Source organism: Echinops telfairi, unplaced genomic scaffold (genome assembly GCF_000313985.2).
Source record: "Echinops telfairi isolate 266 unplaced genomic scaffold, ASM31398v2 ScPeMD7_5;HRSCAF=22, whole genome shotgun sequence".
Taxonomy (NCBI): Eukaryota; Metazoa; Chordata; class Mammalia; order Afrosoricida; family Tenrecidae; genus Echinops; species Echinops telfairi.
In genome coordinates this window covers 33,841,683-33,860,480 of record NW_022103901.1, presented here as the reverse complement: position 1 = coordinate 33,860,480, position 18,798 = coordinate 33,841,683, and the positions used below count along the sequence as shown (strand labels likewise).

Sequence of the window (18,798 nt, the reverse complement as noted above, 5' to 3'; positions counted from 1 at the left end):
CTGGAGGGTAAAGCGCAGCTGCTAAGCTGGTGGTCAGTGGTCCAGGCAGGGACAGCTCTCCTGTGTCCTTTAAGTGAGTAGGAGTTGGAATCCACATGGTGACAGTGGGTTTCTGCATGTTTATGGTTAAGAAATAAAGTGGTTCCCTTTGCCTTGGTCCCCTGGGTCAGCCTGCTCAGTCAGGGGTGTCGGCCCAGCGAGGTTGGGCGCCTGATCAAGGCACAGGTGCGCCCTTTCCTGGTTTCTGCATGGATCACAGCTGTGCACTGTTCCGAGTCTGCCGGGTAACCTCCGAGACACCCTCTGCGACCTGGCTCTCCTGACCACGTGCCTTATTTCACCTCCTGGTGGCTCACATCAAGGCCTGCTGCAGCCAGGCCTGGCTGAGTGGGGTCTACTCGGCAGGAGGAGCTGCTGTGGCCTAGCAGCCAGGAGGGAGATCACACGTGACCACAAAGTCCAGGAAGAGGTGGCCCAGTCTTTACAAAGCAGCCAGGAAGCCCTGAGACCATCCAAAGTGGGGCTTTTTGAGCAGCCCCTGCCCCTGCCCGGCAGCCCTCTCTGCCCGGGGTTCCTGTCCTATTTGTTATTTGTTTTGTTTGAGGGTGAGCCAGGGGGGTGAGCTCAGTTCCAGCCTGCAGGATGACGCAGAGCCATAGTCTTAGGGCTCCACCAGTCTCTATGGCTATAAAGCCTGTTCTTTTTTAATGATTTTGAGGTTTGTTCCACATTTCCCCCTCCCACCCAGGACCGCCCCTGTGATCCCATCCAGACTGTCAGCCGCGGTGGCCTCGTACTACCTAGGTCTTCTGCTCTCAGGTCCCACAGGCTAGGGGTCACCTGGTCCATTGGCCCTTAGGCCTAATTATTTCTTTGCATCTTTGATTGTCGCCATTCTTCTTACCTCTAGACCAGTGGTTCTCCACCTTCCTAACGCCACGACTCTTTAATACAGTTCCTCATGTGTGGTGACCCCCCAACCATAACATTATTTTTGTTGCTATAAATTGTTGTTATAAATCGAGTGATCCCTGTGAAAGGGTCGTTTGACACGCCCCCCCTAAGGGGTCGGAACCCACAGGTTGAGAACCACTGCGTCTAGACTGAAAGAGACCAGTGGTTGCATATAGAGTGCTACTCACCAGCTTTGAAGAGCCCAGTTGCTACTGGCTGGAGTAGGAGGTAGACCATTGTCTTTGTGGACTGTGTGGTGCCGGTTGACCTAGATTTGATGTCCCTTGAAACTGGTCCTGAGCTTGGGGGTTGTTTTCTACGCCCCAGGCTGAGCCCACCCAGGCAGCTATGCCTCAGTGGGTTGGAGATGAGCGCTGCATTGGGAGGCTGAGAAAGACAGGTTTGTGGCGCCGCTGCTCAGAGAAAGTGCTGTCCCTCTGTGCTGACCTAAATGGCTGATGTTGGAGCTCTGATGTGATGGGCTAGCGTTTGGTCTTTTTTTTTTTTTGCTGTGCTGTTGGGACATGGCTGTTTTCTGCTCGTTTGCTCTCTGTAGGTGCTAAGGAAATGAATGTGTCTTGTCAGTATTCTCCCTGAGGTTGTGTTTCTAGTGTTGATCCCCGCCATTCAGAGAAAGCAGCACCGAGGAAACAGCACAGGAGGACCCCAGGTTTCAGCTTTGAGGGAGGGTGGGGTTTTTCCCGCATGGTTCTGTCTAAAGACACCACGTAGAACACTTGTACAAAACGCCAAGCCTCCCCAGTGTGCTCCCTCCCACCTGTTCTGAACCATAGGTTAGTGTGGGCGCAGGGTGTGGAGGGACAGGCTGGATCGGGCCCAATGAGGGAGTCTGGAGATCTTCAGTCCTATCTCCCGCCTTCTCATGGGGATTCATGCCTTCACGGCCTCTGCGCTAAGCCCTGGTCTCCCGAGTGCCACCAACTTTGCTGGCCCGCTTGGCCAGACGGAAGGATGGACATTGGATTCGGTTCTCCTCCGTGAGTCCCTGGCTCTTCACCACCGCAGACCTGAAGTGTTGGAGAGAATGTCTGCTGAGCTCACAGGGAGCTCACAGGGTGGCAGCATCTTGCTGACCAAGGTAGACAGCCTGCTGGTTCCTGGCGCTCCATCTCGCACTCCCAGGCTGAGGGCCTGCCCTGTCCTGAGGCACTGTCTCAGCTCCCGGGCCAAGGGCCTGGGCTGCTGTGCTCCTGCAGACCCAGCCTCGCACCCCCCAGTACAGCTCCCAGCAGGCAGCTCATCAGCACGGTCAGTGTGCAGAGACTTGCTGTGGACTCCCAGGAGAAGAGAGCCTCTCGCTTTCCTAGGTTGACACCGTGCATCAAGTGAGCAGTGCAGGGGAAACCAAGCCTCAGCCTGGCCATTTGAGAGCCGACCACCAGGAGAGAAGCCCCGAAGCCAGTTGCATTCAACAGTGTGGGCCTGGCTAGGAGGGTTGACCAGAAGTCCTGGAGCTAGCCACCTGCAGTCCCAGAAGGGCTGGGCGGTAAATGCCCAGGGTGCAGACACTTGTCTGTATGGCCCCGTCAGTGATCGCAGCCCTCATGCCACAGCTGGGGTTATAGACTGTGGTTTAGTCACCAGGGATGTAATTGGTACAAGCAAACTGAGGCGGGGTGGCTGCGCATATCCTAGAGAGCGGAGGGAGACAGTGCTGCAGGCCTTCAGCCCTGGTTCTATCCCTGGGTCTCACTTCTTGCTGCTGCCCAGGGGCCCATGTGCAGCCGTTTGTCCTTGGATGCTCCCGGGCAGCAGCGCCACCTCTCTGCTCTGAACAGGTGGGTGCAGGTGGTCATGCCCTGAAGGCTGTAAATGGATGCAACGTTGGGGAGGCTCCATCTAAATGGTCTTACTGGGGGGTGTTCTGCTCTGTGCTGTGCTGGTGGGTCTGCCTTGCTGGTTTCAAGAAAGTCCCTTTTCAGGCTCCCAAGTTTGGGGTGGTTGGGGCCAATGTAGTATGGCTAGCCCCTATCTCTTGTCTCAGTGCCTGGATCAAAGTGGAGCAGCTCAAGCCCTACCACGCACACAAGGAGGAGATGGTCAAGATCAACAAGGGCAAGCGGTTCCAGCAGGCCGTGGACGCTGTGGAGGAGTTTCTTCGAAGGGCCAAGGGGAAAGACCAGGTGAGGGGCCCTGCCTGCGCCAGGCCAGTGTCTTCAGGCTCGGAAAGCCGTGGGCCCTATGAAAAGCCAAGCAGAAAGCACAACTCCACCACTGTGGGACCCAAGTTCTATTGGGTTGGCTGGTGACTCACTTTCGGGAGAGCAGCCCAGGACAGCACAGAGGGTAGGAGTGGCCTTGGGGAGGCACTGTGTGCCCAGGGCCCAGTTCCTGGTAGCATAGGCAAGTGGCCTGGTTTTTCTCAAAGCTTCCCCAAAGGTCAGTAAACTGAGAGCATCCCTGTTCCCCCAGACTGCAGTGAGGTGCCCCTAACAGGCCTGCCCTGTCCATGGGGCTGATGGGTCATCACCATCTCACTGCACCCACAGACGTCCTCCCACGCCTCTGCTGACGACAAGAGCCGGCGGAATTCCAGCAGCGAGGAGAAGAGCCGGGCGGGCGCTGGGGACGAGAAGCGAAAGCTGGCGGAGGGGAAGGTGAAGAAGGGCGCAGGGGACAGCAAGAAGAGGGTGTCCTCGGGCTCCTCCGAGAGAGGCTCCAGGTCCCCCCTGAAGAGAGCCCACGAGCAGAGTCCCCGCAAGCGGGGGCGCCCCCCAAAGGATGAGAAGGTGGGTCCGGGTTCACCTCAGCCTCCATTTGGGGGCCTTCGCTCACTGGACTCAGTGCAGCCCCAGAACCCCACAGACCTCAGGCAGCAGGAACACGGGCCCTAAACCATCACAGACTCCAGCCAGCTCTGTGCTCCAGGAAGGGCTGTGGGGGGCGGGGGGAGGCAGCTCACCCACGGTCATGGTCAAGGTGGGTGCCTTCAGGACAAGGAGGGCACCCTAGTGGTGCACTGGCCTGCTACCTACCACAAGTCAGCACATGAACCCTTCGGCCACTCCGTAGGAAAAAGCTGAGGCAGTCTGTTTTCGGAAAGGCGGTGCTGCTCTGTCCCATAGGGTCGCAGTGGGTCAGAATCGCCTGCCAGCTCGCGTGCCCTCCAGTGCTAAGGAGAGTGGAGGGTCAGAGCAGGCAGTGACTGGTGGCAGAGCCTGGGGGCCCTCCAGCTGTGTGACGGTCCGTCTGAATGGTTGTCCAGGTGGGCTAAGAGCAGCGCTTGTTGCCTGGGTGGTACTGTAGAGCACCCCAGAGAGTTGCAGAAGAGCCAGCCAATAAGAAGGCCATGCCCGGGAGCTGCACTGAGAGGAGCATGTGAGGGCCACCTCTGGGTACAAGGTCAGGAGGCAGGCCGAGAACGAGGCTTGTAAAGGTGACAGCCAGCCCAGGACTCTCTTAGAACCACGCAGGGTGGCTTATGGGGAGAGCGGACCAGGAAGCGTGCCCGTCTGTGGCCAGGAGGAATTTGAAGTGATGTCTAGACACCCAGGGAGGCTGGATGACATCAGCTCTGGAGACAAAACTCATGAGCAGCAGGAGGGCCGCCTGAGGTTCCCGAAGCCTCGGGTGGGAGTGGGGGAGGCGGAGGCACAGGCACACGCTGGCAGCCTGTGGATGTTGGGGTACTGTCTACAGGGTTCCAGCCGACGTTGGCAGATTGTCTGTTTTTTCTTGAGAGAGGCTAGAAATACAGATCCTGTAAAAATCATCCAATTTTAAATGTTAGAAGCCAGTTCGAATTTTGAAAAAAACAGTATGGCTAAAAAAAAAAAAAATCCCTGTAGGCTAGACATTTCCTGGGGGCCAGAGAAGGCTCTCCTCCTGGGGGTTGAACTCTGAATCAGGAAGGTTACACAATTTAGTCAGCAGACAGGGCCCCAGGTGCTAGCCTCATGGGGGGCACAGGGGAGGACTGATGGATGTGAGAGGTGGTTAGGTGTAGACTGGCCCCGACCTACTATGGGCAGGCAAGCCAGCGCTTCTCCCTCTGGGCTCTTCCTTTTGCAGCTCTGGACGCAGAGCCTCCCTTCAGAGGTCCAGACAGGGCCGAGAGCAGGACTGGGCTTCCTGCCAGCTGGCCCTCCGTCCTTCCCCAGCCCACCTGGCCCCACAGGACCATGCCTACTAAGGTGAATTTTAATCCCATGCAGTTGAACACTGGCTCTTCAGTCACACCTGTTGCCTTTGAGGTCTCCATGGTGATGTGTTGCCAGTGAGTGCTCCCAGACAGCACAGAGATGAGACGCCCCCCAAGTCATCGCAGGACACCTGGGCCACTGTTCTTTCTGGGACTCTTGAGTTAACAGGGAGCCCTGGTGGTGCAGTAGTGAAGAACTTGGTTGGTGGTTCGAACCCAGCACCCATGCTGCTAGAGAAGGATGCAGCAGTCTGCTTCCGGTGAAATTTCCAGCCTCAGAAACCTCACAGGGCGCCTCTTCTACTAACACCGACTGAGTGCCTCCGTGCTCAGGCAGTCACATGACAGACAGGGGTCTCCTGTCTGCCTCTTGAGTGGACTTTGGTGCCTGCTGTGCGCCGGGCATACCCCTTGAGTGGACAAGGCTAGCAAAACACTGGCTTTCATCAAACTTCTCCTGAGACCTACAGATCCCAGAGCCAGAGTCACTAGGTTCTAGTCCACCTATCCTGTGCCCTCGGGCAAGGTTTTGAGCGAACTCTGCGCGTGCTCCTCCTGCAGCGGATGTGGTCCTGGCTCTGCCTTGGGCAGGGGCCTGCAAAGAGCTGGGCTAAGGCCACTGTAACCCACAGAGCTGCTAGTGTCCACCGCAGCCCCCTCACAGTGACCCCCACCTACACAAGACTTCCATGAGCAGGTGGTTATGGGAGCAAACAGCCGTAGCGTCCCCCAGGGAGTGGCTGGTCTTAGAAGTAGCAGCCCATTCTGAGATCATGTAACTGCCATCCAGATGACCTGACTCGCAACGACTTGGCTTTCAAGGCTGAGCCTTTTTATAGGGCCAGCCAGCCTCGTCTATCCGACAAGTAACCACAGTGCCACTAGGACATCTTCTGCTCTAATACAGTGACATTTAAATAGCAGGGTCTTGGAGCAAGAGAGTGCCCCAGGTGCATGCTAGGAAGAAAAGGGTCTGAGAGGTGCTAGAGTGAGGGGTACTAGTGAGCTGAGGAGCGGCAGAGCCTGGGAACATGGTGGCCTCAAGACCTTTGGGAAGACAGTGGTTGAATATTTGGTGGGGGGGACCAGGAGTACACTGGGGTGACTCAGAGGTGCCCACCAATGCCCACGCTTTCTGAAGCCAGATCTGTTTTTTGAGCCGCAGGGATTTTCTCTGCCCCTCATTGGGGACATTACAGAGTCGGGGGCAGGAGGCACTCCCTGATGATGAGGTGTGGCTAGAAGGCATGCCCTTGCCCTCTGTTAATGGGCAGCCATCGGGTGTACCCTGACACGAGCGTCTTAACTCTGAATTTCCCTTCTGCAGGATCTCACCGTGCCCGAGTCTAGTACCGTGAAAGGCATGATGGCTGGACCGATGGCTGCATTTAAGTGGCAGCCGACTGCCAGTGAGGTAATGAGTGAGGTAATGCCCTCTCATGCCGGCCCAGCTGCCTCCCTCTCTGCATGAGGCCCTGCCTTTCCCTCGGGAAAGGCTTTCTGAGTGTGTAGGTCCAGGGCCGTCGCTGTTGGGTTTGACATCACCGATCCCAGACCCTAGGGGACGCCCACTCAGCAGTTACGTAATGCACAGTTTTGTTCTGAAAGAGAACAAGGGGCGGGGCTTAATAACGGTGAGGTCGTACTGCAGAATTTTCCCCCACTGAATGCTTTTGGGCTCTTCTCTCTGCCTGTGTCTTCCTTCCCAGAGCCGCTGCTGCCCTTTCACCCTGTTGCCGGGCATGATGGGAAGGCACTTCTATCTAGACCCATGGTTCTCAGCCTGTGGGTCATGACCCTTTTGGGGGTCGAATAACCCTTTCACGGGGTTCACCCAATTTATAACAAGTAGCAAAATTACAGTTATGAAGTAGCAATGAAAATAATTTTATGACTGGGGGGTCACCACAACATGAACTGTATTAACGGGTCACAGCATTAGGGAGGTTGAGAACCACTGGTCTAGACCATAAGGTGGGCCACTCAGGCTCTGAGACCGGACAGAGGCAGCCCCTAAAAGTGGGAGAGCTCCCAGAATTAGTCTTGCTGTGTCTGCAGGGTTCTCTGAACAACGTGTGCACTGAGCTAAAGCAGTGCCAGGAAGCATCCTGTTTCTCTCCTCTCACATGGTGGTTGACGTAACTCACACGAAGCAGTGTACCCTCTGGGACACCGGCAATGTGTAGGGGATTCCGGCCAGTGGGGCAGCAATTCCAGATGGCAACAAAAGAGAAGGCAGATGCCTGAGGAGTCTCGGGTGACAGGCAGGGCAGGAGTGACCTTTCATGAGAGCTTGTTTGTTTCACATGACCACTTTCTGGTTTCAGCCTGTGAGAGATGCAGACCCTCATTTCCATCACTTCCTGCTCAGCCAGACCGAGAAGGTGAGCGGTGCTGGGGCTGGGGCCTGAGAGAGAGGGCTGAGGAGTAAATCTGGTAGCACACGGGGCTGCTAACCACAGGGAGCCAGCTCAAAACCAACTACTCCCCAGGAGAAAGGTGTGGCGGCGGGAAAATGACAGGCTTAGGAACCTGAGGGAAGCTCTGCTGGGGGCCACAGGGCACTTTGGGCTTTGGGGTGGCTAGATCTGGATGCTCGGCCTACTTTTATGATGATTTGCTCTGTAACCAGGGCGTGTGGCTTGGGAAATGGGCCAAGCTGTGGACAGTGAGGTGCTCAGTGTAATTTTGAGTCACCAGTGTGTTATTTGGACTTGACACCAAACTGGTATGTGATGGGACTGTCTACTGTGGGTCCAGCCAGGTCAGGAAATGCTCTCTGCACTCAGGAGGGTCCTGTAAGGGGGAATTCCTACGAAACCCTCTTAGAGCTTGGTGTGTAACCCGCCATCTTTTCCCTCCTCAGCCAACTGTCTGTTACCAGGCCATCACAAAGAAGTTGAAGATATGTGAAGAGGTAGGTGGGGTTCGCAGCGCCCTAGGTCTGCATGTCTCACCTGGTGCCCACCCATAGGCAGCTGGCCCCATGCTGTGATTCCTTTTCCCTTCTTCCCCCCCCCCAGGAGACCGGCTCCACCTCCATCCAGGCGGCTGACAGCACCGCAGTCAACGGCAGTGTCACGCCAACTGACAAAAAGTACGCCCTGCGCCGAGGTGCACTTGAGGAGTGGGCTCTTCCTTAGGAATTGTGCTAGCCTCCAGGGACAGGGGCCATTTGAAAAGATGACAGTAGCTGTATGGAGTCAAAAGACAATGCGAGGTGCAAGTGGACAAGCAACCATTGGGTTGCTAGAGCTGAGAGACTCCACGTCTGACGTGAACACCACATGCTCGCCCAGAAACCCAGCAGATCCTGTATGGTCTTAGGGTGGGAGTAGACCTGTAGCAGAGGGACAGTCCCTGGGGAGGCCTGGAGAAAGGGGCCACTAGAAAGGAGTGCTGGCAGAGGCTGTGGGATGAGGCCATTGCCTATGTCCGCAGGAGCAGTGGGGGCGGGGAGGCCCTCGCAGGCCAGGTATGGAGTTGGGAAAACAGGGTCCAGAGCAGGAGGTAGAAGCTCAAGTTCGACTGTGAGTCTGGGCTGCCAAGTCCTGATCCTGGGGTGGATCTGAAGCCCCACCCCTGGGCTGCTGAGCCAGCTGCTGGTCTGGAAACGGGCCATTGACAATGGCACGATGGGAAATGGCCAAGGCCAAGTTGTATAGACGCAGCTGGGCAGTGGGGTACCACACCGACAGCCTCACTCTGTTTCAGGATAGGATTTTTGGGCCTTGGCCTCATGGGAAGTGGCATCGTCTCCAACTTGCTAAAAATGGGCCACACGGTGACAGTCTGGAACCGGACTGCAGAGAAGGTGAGTCCCCCGGGTGGGGCCTGGGGCTGGGTGGCTAGGTGCCCTGCCCTTAGTCAGAGCAGGTAACAGTGTCAGTTCACGCAGGGCTTCGGGAAGGTGATGGAAGATTCCATTCTCTCCATTCATTTTTCTGTGAACTTTCTGAATAGGGTGTGGATTGTTATTGGAGACTGCATAGAAAGATCCCCAGAGATACAGAGTGACAGGAAAATGCTCATTCCTTGCTGATCTGTTACCTGAGGTAGCTACTGTTAGGTGTTTGTGCCCGTTCCTCCACCTTTCACGCATATGCAAATACTTGCAGGTGAGTCATTCAGTCTTCCTGCTAGCATTCCAGATCTCAAACACGTGGTCTACACCTGGTTCCCCCAGAAACGGGTTTGTATGGTCTCAGGATACCTTCCACAAAACAGTCCAATCAAAACAGGGACCTGCTGGGCCAGTGGAATGCAAGGCAGGAAGTCAGCTTAGAAGGCTAGGGGCCTCCGTGGAGCCATCTGGATAGAGACTCTAAAAGGACACAGGATGGTCGCAGAGGCTCAAGAAAAGGCTGGAAGAGTGGTGCCAAGGGATCAATGTTCAACTCAACACTGCCTGCTTATGCTACCCACTCTGCAACCCAGACCTTGTATAATGTGACGGCGATGTCCCCGTCCTGTCTCCCTGCCCCCCACCCGGTGTCTTTTGGTTCCTAAAACTTTGAGCAAGCACATTGAAAGGGGTGAGCATTTGAGCCCCTCTAGGAAGCCTTACTGCTGAATGCCTGCTGTAGAGGCTCAAGACAAGTCGCTGATGGAGATGTGTGACATCGGCCTATGCAGGGATGAACTGGAGCTCTGGTGGTGATAGTTTCTGACTGGCATGCTGGCGAACACCCGGTTGTGACGAGCGCGTGCACACGCGTGGTGTGCATAGATAGAGCTGCATTGTTCCTGTCCGTGGCCGCAGTGTCCCTGTGTCTGTTGAACAGCACTACCCTCTGGAACTGCAGTTCTCAACCTGGGGATCGCGACCCTGTGGGAGTGAAGGACCCTTTCACAGGGGTCGCCCGATCCATAACAGTAGCAAAATTACAGTTATGAAGCAGCAACGAAAATAATTTTATGGTTGAGGGTCACCGCAACATGAGGAACTGTTTTAAAGGGTTGAGGCATTAGGAAGGTTGAGAACCACTGCTCTAAAACATTCCGTGGCTCTCTCGGCTGCCCACTGTTGCAGCCACGAGTCACAAGGAGCTGAGACCTGGCTAAAGTAATTTTATTTATGGTTTTTATTACATTTAAAAGGCCTCAGGAGGCTGGGGCAGGGTGGCCCTGGACAGCACACAGGTGTAGCAGGGCGGGCCGTGGCTTCATCCACCCCGCAGGCCTAGGTGACTCTGGGATGGTGGGCACCCAGTGCAGGCACAGTACAGCAGTCAGGCAGTTGCCAACACCCAGCAAGAGTGGCAGAGCTGCTGACACCCACTAAGTAGGAGCTCCTAGGCAAAGGCAGAAACTCACTTAGCTGCCAAAAGTCATTTCCCAAAGTCACGAGGGAGAAAGGGTGCTGAGGGCTGAGCAGAGGAGGGTGGTGTCAGGCTCAGTGAGGCCCCAGTGGTGGCTGCCTCACAGTGCAGGTACTCCTGTTGCCCACGGCCGGTGGGTGGCAGGGTCAGATGGTTTCCCTGGCTTGTAAGTGCCCCTGCTGTGGGGAAGCCCCAGTGGTAAGGAGGGCAAGTGGAGAGCTGCAGCGAGGACTCAGCAGCCCAGAAGTCTGTGCCATTTAGCCAGCAGTGTGTCCTTCGGGGGCAGTAGACAATCGGTGCAGTCCAACACTGCCCCCTCCGCTCCTCGAGTTCTCGTTAGCTTTTACCAGCCTGCTGCGGTGAACTCGGTGACAATTGCAGGTCATTTTCTTTAAGGGCACTGACAAAAAATTTTTCTCTGGTTCATGTGGAATAATACATTAACCACCCCCACCAAGTGAATTCCAATTCATAGTGACCTTGTATAGGGTTTCCCAGGCTGTAAATCTTTTTGGATGCAGACACCCTCATCTTTGTTCTAAGGAGCAGCTGGTGGGTTTGAACAGCAAACCTTGAAGTTAGCAGTTGAATGCTTATCTGACAGTGCTACCAGAGGTCCTTAGAATAATAAAACAAGAAACTTTTTTTAAACTTCATTGCTAATTAGGTGAAGGTTTCGTTGGGTAATTCTGCCCAAGATCTCTTTAAAGTGTTGGAGGAGCGTCGATGTCACTTTGAGGACTAATGTGCATCTGACCCAGTCACCTCTATGCATGTGGAAATTGAACATTGAATAAGGATGACCAAGGAGGAATTGTGTTTGAATTATGGTGCTGGTGAAGAATATCAGAAATACCATAGTCAGCCAGAATGCACTTTCGAAGAGCAGACAACAAGACTGTTTCTCACGCATTTTGGACAGGTTGTCAGGGGAGCCCAGTCCCTGGAGAAGGGCATCCTGCTTGGTGAAGTTAAGGGGCAGGGAAAGAGAGGAAGGCCCTGGCTGAGAGGGACAGGCACTGTGGCTGCCACAGTGGGTTCAACATAAGAACAGTTGTGAGCACGCGCAGGACCGGGGTGGGGTGGTTTATTCTGTGCTGCATGGGATCCCTATGGATCTGACCCCACTCGCCGACATCTCACAGGGGAAGGTTTACAGAGCACTAAAAAGCCTTTAGGGCCAACAGACATCAGACAGACCGCCTAGGACTCACTCAGGCCAAACCAGCATCCCTGCAAATCAGTCAAGCCGAATAGAGGGTTGGTCACTACACTGGGCTCGGTTAGGAAGCAACTTGGGGGGATATTCATCTCTGTCCCTGCCACTGAGTGCAGTGACTCACTCAGGTCATGCTTTCAAGAAGAGTCATCAAAAGAAAAGAGCGTATTCCCTTAAGTCTTCATAAGCACACAAGCAGAGTCCCACACACCCCACGCCAACCCAGGCTGAGCAGCAAAGAGGGCTTTCTGCGCCTGGGTGAGCACGTCTCCCAGTCACTCAGGCACCACCACTCCCAGGAGGAGGTACACAGCACGCAGAGATACAAAGGGGGCGCCAAACCAGGTTTGGGCTGCCCAAGTGATCACATCGGCAACGTCTGCAGTGTGTGTGTGCGGGCCTGTGAGTGGTTCTGAAGTGGCGTCATTGGAAACCTGCTGAGACTCATTATGGACTGTCCCTGCCCCATGTGGGCAGCCATCTGTGTTAGTGTCATCCGAGCTTGAGCCTCCTCCAGGTTTCCTTCTGTGGAGACCACCCCCAGAAGGAGAGAAGAGAAGTTTGATACGCAAAGGTGTCTGTTGGTGTGTCATACTCCAGTGGAGGTGTGTCTGAGTGGAGAGCTGGCAGGTCTCCTCTATCAACAGCAGTCTAACCAAAGGCTGGACCAGAATCAGACCAAACTCACTGCCCTTGAGCCCAGAGTGCCCTGGTAGGTAGGTAGGACAGGATAGAACTGCCCCTGTGGGCTGCCAAGGCTATATATAACTCTTTGCAGGAGTAGATAGCCTCCACTTTCTCCTATGGAGCAACTGGAGCTTTTGAACTGCTGACCTTGCAGTTAGCAGTCTAGTACGTAACCCACCGCACCGCCAGGGCTCCCTGAAGGTGGCAGCAGTGTGAGTGAATGTGAGGCATACACAATGCAAGGATTGACCGATGGCAGACACTTATTCTTGTTACCTGGCTAAATGTCGGGGGTGGGGGGTGTGGGGGAGAATAAAAGACTAAGGTGCTGTTTTGTCGCAGGATGTCCTGGGCAACCTTAATTATTGGGAAAGGCTAGCACTTTCAGCCCCCAGGAAGCCCCCTCCCAGTGAGGAAAGCTTCTGGGAGTAGGGGGGGTGCCTTGTGCTGTGTTCTCCAAACAGCAGAGAAGCAGCAGGTGGGCCCAGCCACCAGAACCCCTTCCCTCTCAAAGGCCCCAAGCAGCTCTGGGACCCGGCTCTTAGTGTCAGCCTGCCCTGCCCACCTCAGGACACGGTGAGGGGTGGTCCCTGAGTGCCCAGCCTGGCTGGCATGTTTATTGTGCACAGCCTGCGGCTCATGTTGGCATCTGTGACTTTTGCAGTGTGATTTGTTCATCCAGGAGGGGGCCCGCCTAGGAAGGACCCCCGCTGAAGTCGTGTCGACCTGTGACATCACCTTCGCCTGCGTGTCGGACCCAAAGGCAGCCAAGGATGTAAGGATTACCCCCACCCCAGCCGCCACAAGCCTCTGCTGTGGGCCACCTGCCCCTCCCTTGTCCTCTGCACACAAAGCAAGCTTCCTCAGCAGCAGGCTGCGTTCCCGTCAGGGCCAGCAGACCTCAGCCTTCCTTACTCAGAGCAGTGGCTGTGAGCCACCAGGGCCCAGAAAGCTGTGTAAAGAAGTCTTGTCCTCCTGAGGCCCTGCACGTGCCGGGCCCAAGCGTCCTTTTGGTCCACGTGCCAAGTTCTTGTGTCACACTCGTGCCGTATGTTTGTTCTAAAGTTCAGACCGGGAGGAAATGGACTTCTAACCCAGAGAAGCCAGAAAAAATAAACACCGGCTTCCTTACTTGGACAATTTTTCATGAATAGAAACACACACAAGCACGTATTCAGTTTGAAGATGATAAGGAAACATTCTGCAATACTTTACTTACCCTTGCTCCTTTCATTGCTCTTCCCTTTGCAGTCTCAGCGGCAGCTACTCATTGGGCAAAGGGCCCACAAGGCTGCTGAGTTGGGGTGGGAGGCTTGCCGGGAGCCTGGGCTATTGCTTCTCCCTGTCCCCACAGCTGGTGCTGGGCCCCAGTGGAGTGCTGCAAGGGATTCGCCCCGGGAAATGCTACGTGGACATGTCGACAGTGGATGCAGACACAGTCACCGAGCTGGCTCAGGTAGCCCCCTGGTTTGGGCAGCCCCTTCACTCCCCTTTCAGTGGGATCCCTGGACAGAGTGGCCAATCCAGCATGGGCCCCCACAGTGGCCCGAGTCGGGAAGGGCAGTGCCAGGCAGAGGGCGGTGAAGCTAGTGTCTGGAGACACAGGGTCAGTGGTTTGTGCATCTGTAAAGCATAGTGGGCCGTCCAGCCTGTGACCAGCTCTGGAACATCAGTCCTTTGGCCTATTTTGGTGTGATGAGAAGCCATGTCCCTTGGTGAGAGGCCATACTGGAGGGCCCCTGCTTCCTGCCCCATGTGTCCCCTGCCTCAAATGCCGGGGCTTCCAGGAGTTCTGACCTTCCTTTCCAGGTGATTGTGTCCAGAGGGGGACGCTTTCTAGAAGCCCCCGTCTCAGGGAACCAGCAGCTCTCTAACGACGGCATGCTGGTGATCTTAGCAGCCGGGGACAGGGGCTTATATGAGGACTGCAGCAGCTGCTTCCAGGCCATGGGGAAGACCTCCTTCTTCCTAGGTAATGGGCCACCCACGGCGTGCTGCATCTGCCCACGCCTAGACCAAGCTGACCACCACTGGGGTCCCGGGGGAGGTATCTCCTGACCTGCAAGGAGGAAGAACCAGTCCCCTCGGGCCGGTGCGTGGGGCCTCCCCTAGTTGTATAGATGGGACTCCAGGGCTGGGGGCTCCGGTGGCCCCTGTTTGTGGAGCTCCTGGGCAATGACCTCTGTTTCTGCAGGGGAGGTCGGCAACGCTGCCAAGATGATGCTGATTGTGAACATGGTCCAGGGAAGCTTCATGGCCACAATCGCTGAGGGCCTGACTCTGGCCCAGGTGACAGGCCAGTCCCAGCAGACACTCCTGGACATCCTCAATCAGGGACAGTTGGCCAGCATCTTCCTGGACCAGAAGTGCCAAAGTAAAATTGTCTTGGGCCACTCTGCACATTGGCCTAGTAGTCCGTGTTGGGGCCGGGGAGGCGGGTAGGGCAGGGGCAGGCTGCTGTTTCCTAGGGGTTAGAAGGCCTCTCCATGTCTGTCCATCCTGCCCCTAGGACCAGGACTTCAGCTGGGGGGGTGGGGGCAGACCAAGGGCTTGGGAGCTGAGGGGGAGGCTGGCCCTGCTACTGCAGCAGACTTCTGCCCGCCTGTGGCCTTTCCTCTCTGCCTCAGACATCCTCCAAGGGAACTTCAAGCCGGACTTCTACCTGAAGTACATCCAGAAGGACCTGCGCTTGGCTATCGCGCTGGGCGATGCTGTCAACCACCCAACTCCCATGGCCGCCGCAGCCAATGAGGTACCAGCTCCTGGAGGCACCTCTCTGTCTGCCTGACCAACTTACCAATGTCATGTCCGAAGGGGACACTTAACAGCTTGGGGAGTTTCTTTCTGAGGCCTTTAGCTGGCTCAGAAAGGGGTTCTTTGGTTTACTTCTCAATGGGGTGCTGGGGTTTCTTAAGAAATTTGATGATCTCTTAGGTTCATGGGTGACTGGTCTCTGGTCCCTTTGTTGTCACTGATGTGGCTGCATGGGAGTTGCGGTTGCTCCAGATTCCTGCTGCTTGTCTGCTCCTATAACTCTCTCCCCCATCTTGGCTCCTTTTGGGTAGTTGGGATGATTTTCAGCTGGGTCTGTGTACTACTGTGCCAGTGGGAGCTCTGCAGGTGACAGTGTGTGGCCATGACGCTTCAGTCAGCTGACAGTGAGGACAGACGCCTCTCAGCCTCCGTCCCAGTACATTTTGTGATGGGGGGCGGGGGGTGGGGAGATAGACAAGGCTCCGTGAATTGTGGCCTTACGCTGCTAGAACACAGTTATGCCCCTCAATGGCGGCAGCCCAAAGGTCTGCAGGTTGTACCATGTTTCTTGGGGGCTCGGCATGTCGTGAGCTGAGAACTGCTCTAAGGAAGAGATTGATGCCTCTGCAGGTTGTGTCTGCATGCGTGCGTGCGTGTGTTAGCATACCGAGGAGATGCCTCTCTTCCTTCATTGTGAGCGTACTTTCCTGTGCGGCCTCAAGTCCGGAGTGTTCGTTGCCTTTAAGTCTTTGTTCCCTAAGCCTGCTATCTTGGTCTCCTCGGTGGTGAGCCTTTGTTGCTATGTGAACATAGAGTCCCCCTTTGCTGGGTGTCCATGGACCAAGTTCTTTAGGGAGACGTCTTGGACCATGTCACTGACGGCTCTCGATGCTGGCCAGTTCCATGAAGAGTTCACCTGCTTGGACTTGGTTCTGGTCAGGCTGCAAGTGTGGCTCCAGAGCCCACCAGAGAGTTGGACCCCTCTCTAGGGTCCACCCTGCCCTCCACCACTAGTGGCCACAGACGAGCTGCTGTGCCTGGGTAGGCCAGCCTGTCTTCAGACCAACCCAGCCATGGAACCCACTGCGGTGGCAGCAGGCTTGGCTGAGGGGGCCTCTATGCTGCCCTGGCCTTCTTGTTACAGCGAGTCCCCAAAGTCACATCCTGTCCTCTCGGTGCACTGGGGGAGAGTCAGCAGAGTCTCTGAGAACAGCCGCTTTCACTCCCCCACCCCAGTCCTGGCCTCCTTCAGGACTCCAAGCCCGGTCAAGCAGACCTCCCCTCAGCTCTTGTGTGGCCCTGGAGCTGCTGACCTCAGGCCAGTGGTGGGATCTGGGCTCCAGAGAAGGAGGGCCTTGGCTGACTCTCCACCTCCCCCACCCCTTCAGGCCCAATCGGATTGCAGAGAGAGCCTGCAGATCAGGTGACTGAGGGCACTAGGCCCTTCCAGTATTGACACCAGAGCCTGAGTTGTGGCCCCACTTGCCGCTGTTGAGAACAGAGACGCATGAGCAGAAGGCCCTACTGCACAGCCACTCTGTGCCACAGCTGAATGCTAAGCACCAGGTCCCCTCTGGCTTCTGGGGCCATGCTGGCTTGCTGTCCTTCCCTGCTATGGGAAGCTGGCACAACATAGGCACAGACACTTAGTGAGAAACCCGATTTAGAAAGAACAGACCCGCCCGAGACTAGAGCTATAGGTCCCTGGGAGGGGGCAGAGAAGGCCCAAGAGGTGAGGGCATTGCTATCACCACATGCTGACAGTCCATGGGCACACATTCCTGTGTGATTGAGGGGGCGGTGAGGGGGAGCTCCTTGTTACAGACAATGCTGGGAGCCAGGGTCCTCGTCTGGGTCTGCTCCAGGCCCAGAGCTGATACCCAGTTCCTGTCCTCCAGGTGTACAAGCGGGCCAAGGCCCTGGACCAGTCGGACAACGACATGTCTGCCGTCTACCGAGCCTACATACACTAAGCTGCCAGCGCCCCGGACCGCCCCCCTGCCCCAACCTATCTCCATTCCCTTTTCTACAGACTCTGAGACTGGCCACCCTGCAGCTCACAGACCTGCTCCCCTGGAGGCCCAGGAAAGCAGGCTGATAGCCACCGTGGTTTATGGGAAAGCTCTGGAGCTGGGTGCTGAACACTGGACTCAATGGTCTCTCTCATACACACGTGGGCACGTGCGCACATACACACATGTGCACGCACAGAGCCTCTGGGCCCAGGATAGAAACTGTACTCTGCCCCTTCCAGCCGGGGACCAAGAGTCCTAAGTGAGAGCTGGCAGGTGCCTCTCAGTTCTCCAGGAGGAGGAGGCTGGAGTCCTCATCCATCCCCCACACCTACTCCAAGACCCTTGCTGGGAGAGGCAGTGGTCCCAGACAGGCCAGTGAGCATCCAGAGTACAGGTCCCATGGGACCATCCACCCCAGCGGTCCAGCTGGTGAGGACGCTGCTGTGGAAGCCCTGGGTGTGCACCTCTTCTGGGTCAAAGCCTTTGTGAGTGCATGACTAGAGGCCAGCGGAGCCTGGTGAGTGCCACCCTCCCCAAGGCCCTGGCCTGGCCCTAGCTGGAGTCCACGCTCACCAGTGTGGTCCTTGCCAAGCTGAATGTATGCACTGCAGTCCAGCCTTTGGGAGCAGAGGCCTGAGGGTCACTGAGGGGGAGGAGTATACAAACTGCCACTGCAGCTGGAGAACCCTCTGACCTGGCCCTTCTCTGCACACTTCCCGCATGCTGCCACCCCTCCTCCAGGGACAGGCTTTCTGTCCCAGCTTTGGCCCAGACCCAGCCTGACCAGCCATTCCTTGGGACAAGACCCAGTATCTTCCTCCAGCCAACATCTCGGGCTCTGGGGTCCTCTGGAGCTCAAGGAAGAACCGAGCCTCCTGGAAGGCCAGCTCAGCCCCCTGGAGGTCCCCTTGGACGGGACCAGAGCAGGCCTGGAGAGTCTCAGAACAAGAAGTCTTTGTTTAAGGGTGCCCGGTCCTCTGCTTTGCCTGGTGGGCTTCCCCAAAGTCACCGTTGGCAGGAGATCAGCATTTATAGGGAGATATGTAACTATATATATATGTATATGTGGGGCCCTGCCCCTACAACCCTGGCCCATATTTCACTGGTGGGATGACCTGAGGCCATGGGGGTAGGGGTGGTGCATCTGGGGGTTAGGGCATCCTTTGTAATTTCACTGGGTTTGAACCCTTTTCCAACCGGAGGCAACCTGTTTTAGGCCTGGCCCGACACACTGGGGTGGGGGATGGGGGGCAGAGGGAAATGCTGTAATAAAACTGGTTGGTCAATGTTGTCTTAATGTTGGAAATTCTGTAAAGTTCCTTTTTATGACTATTTCTGTTTAAGCTATTTCACCTTTGTTTTGAAACCCTTCCCTTTTTAAGGAGAAAATGTGACATGTCGAAAAGCTTGTAAGAAAAGCCCCTCTCCCACTCCCACGCTTTTTCCTTTCACCCTCCCTTAAATGACAAATCTTGGTAATTGAGGTTGTGAATTTTTATTTTTGCTCTGTTTTTAATGAACACTTGTCTTTCAGAATAGGATTGTGTGATGTTTAAATTGAAGAAAAACGATTTTGTGCAATTAACAAAAGCTACTGCAAGAAAATAAAACATTTCTTGGTAACAGCTGTGCAGTGTCAGGGCGCGGGTCTGCCGGGGAGGCGGAGGGACCTGGTGCGGGAAGCCG

The 18,798-nt window shown here is 55.8% G+C and overlaps 1 protein-coding gene across 1 annotated transcript in view; it reads left to right on the top strand.

The window, feature by feature from the left end:
- Positions 1-18,735, top strand: part of GLYR1 (glyoxylate reductase 1 homolog) — a 30,006-nt gene extending 11,271 nt beyond the window's left edge. Inside the window, exons 5-17 of the mRNA XM_004705847.2 lie at positions 2,960-3,098; positions 3,465-3,704; positions 6,444-6,530; positions 7,444-7,500; positions 7,983-8,033; positions 8,140-8,213; positions 8,831-8,930; positions 13,008-13,118; positions 13,698-13,799; positions 14,153-14,315; positions 14,538-14,717; positions 14,971-15,095; positions 16,996-18,735. Of these exons, the coding sequence (XP_004705904.2) occupies positions 2,960-3,098; positions 3,465-3,704; positions 6,444-6,530; positions 7,444-7,500; positions 7,983-8,033; positions 8,140-8,213; positions 8,831-8,930; positions 13,008-13,118; positions 13,698-13,799; positions 14,153-14,315; positions 14,538-14,717; positions 14,971-15,095; positions 16,996-17,070 (1,504 nt within the window). The 3' untranslated portion in view covers positions 17,071-18,735. The remainder of the gene's footprint in view (positions 1-2,959; positions 3,099-3,464; positions 3,705-6,443; positions 6,531-7,443; positions 7,501-7,982; positions 8,034-8,139; positions 8,214-8,830; positions 8,931-13,007; positions 13,119-13,697; positions 13,800-14,152; positions 14,316-14,537; positions 14,718-14,970; positions 15,096-16,995) is intronic.
- Positions 18,736-18,798: the final 63 nt, after the last annotated feature.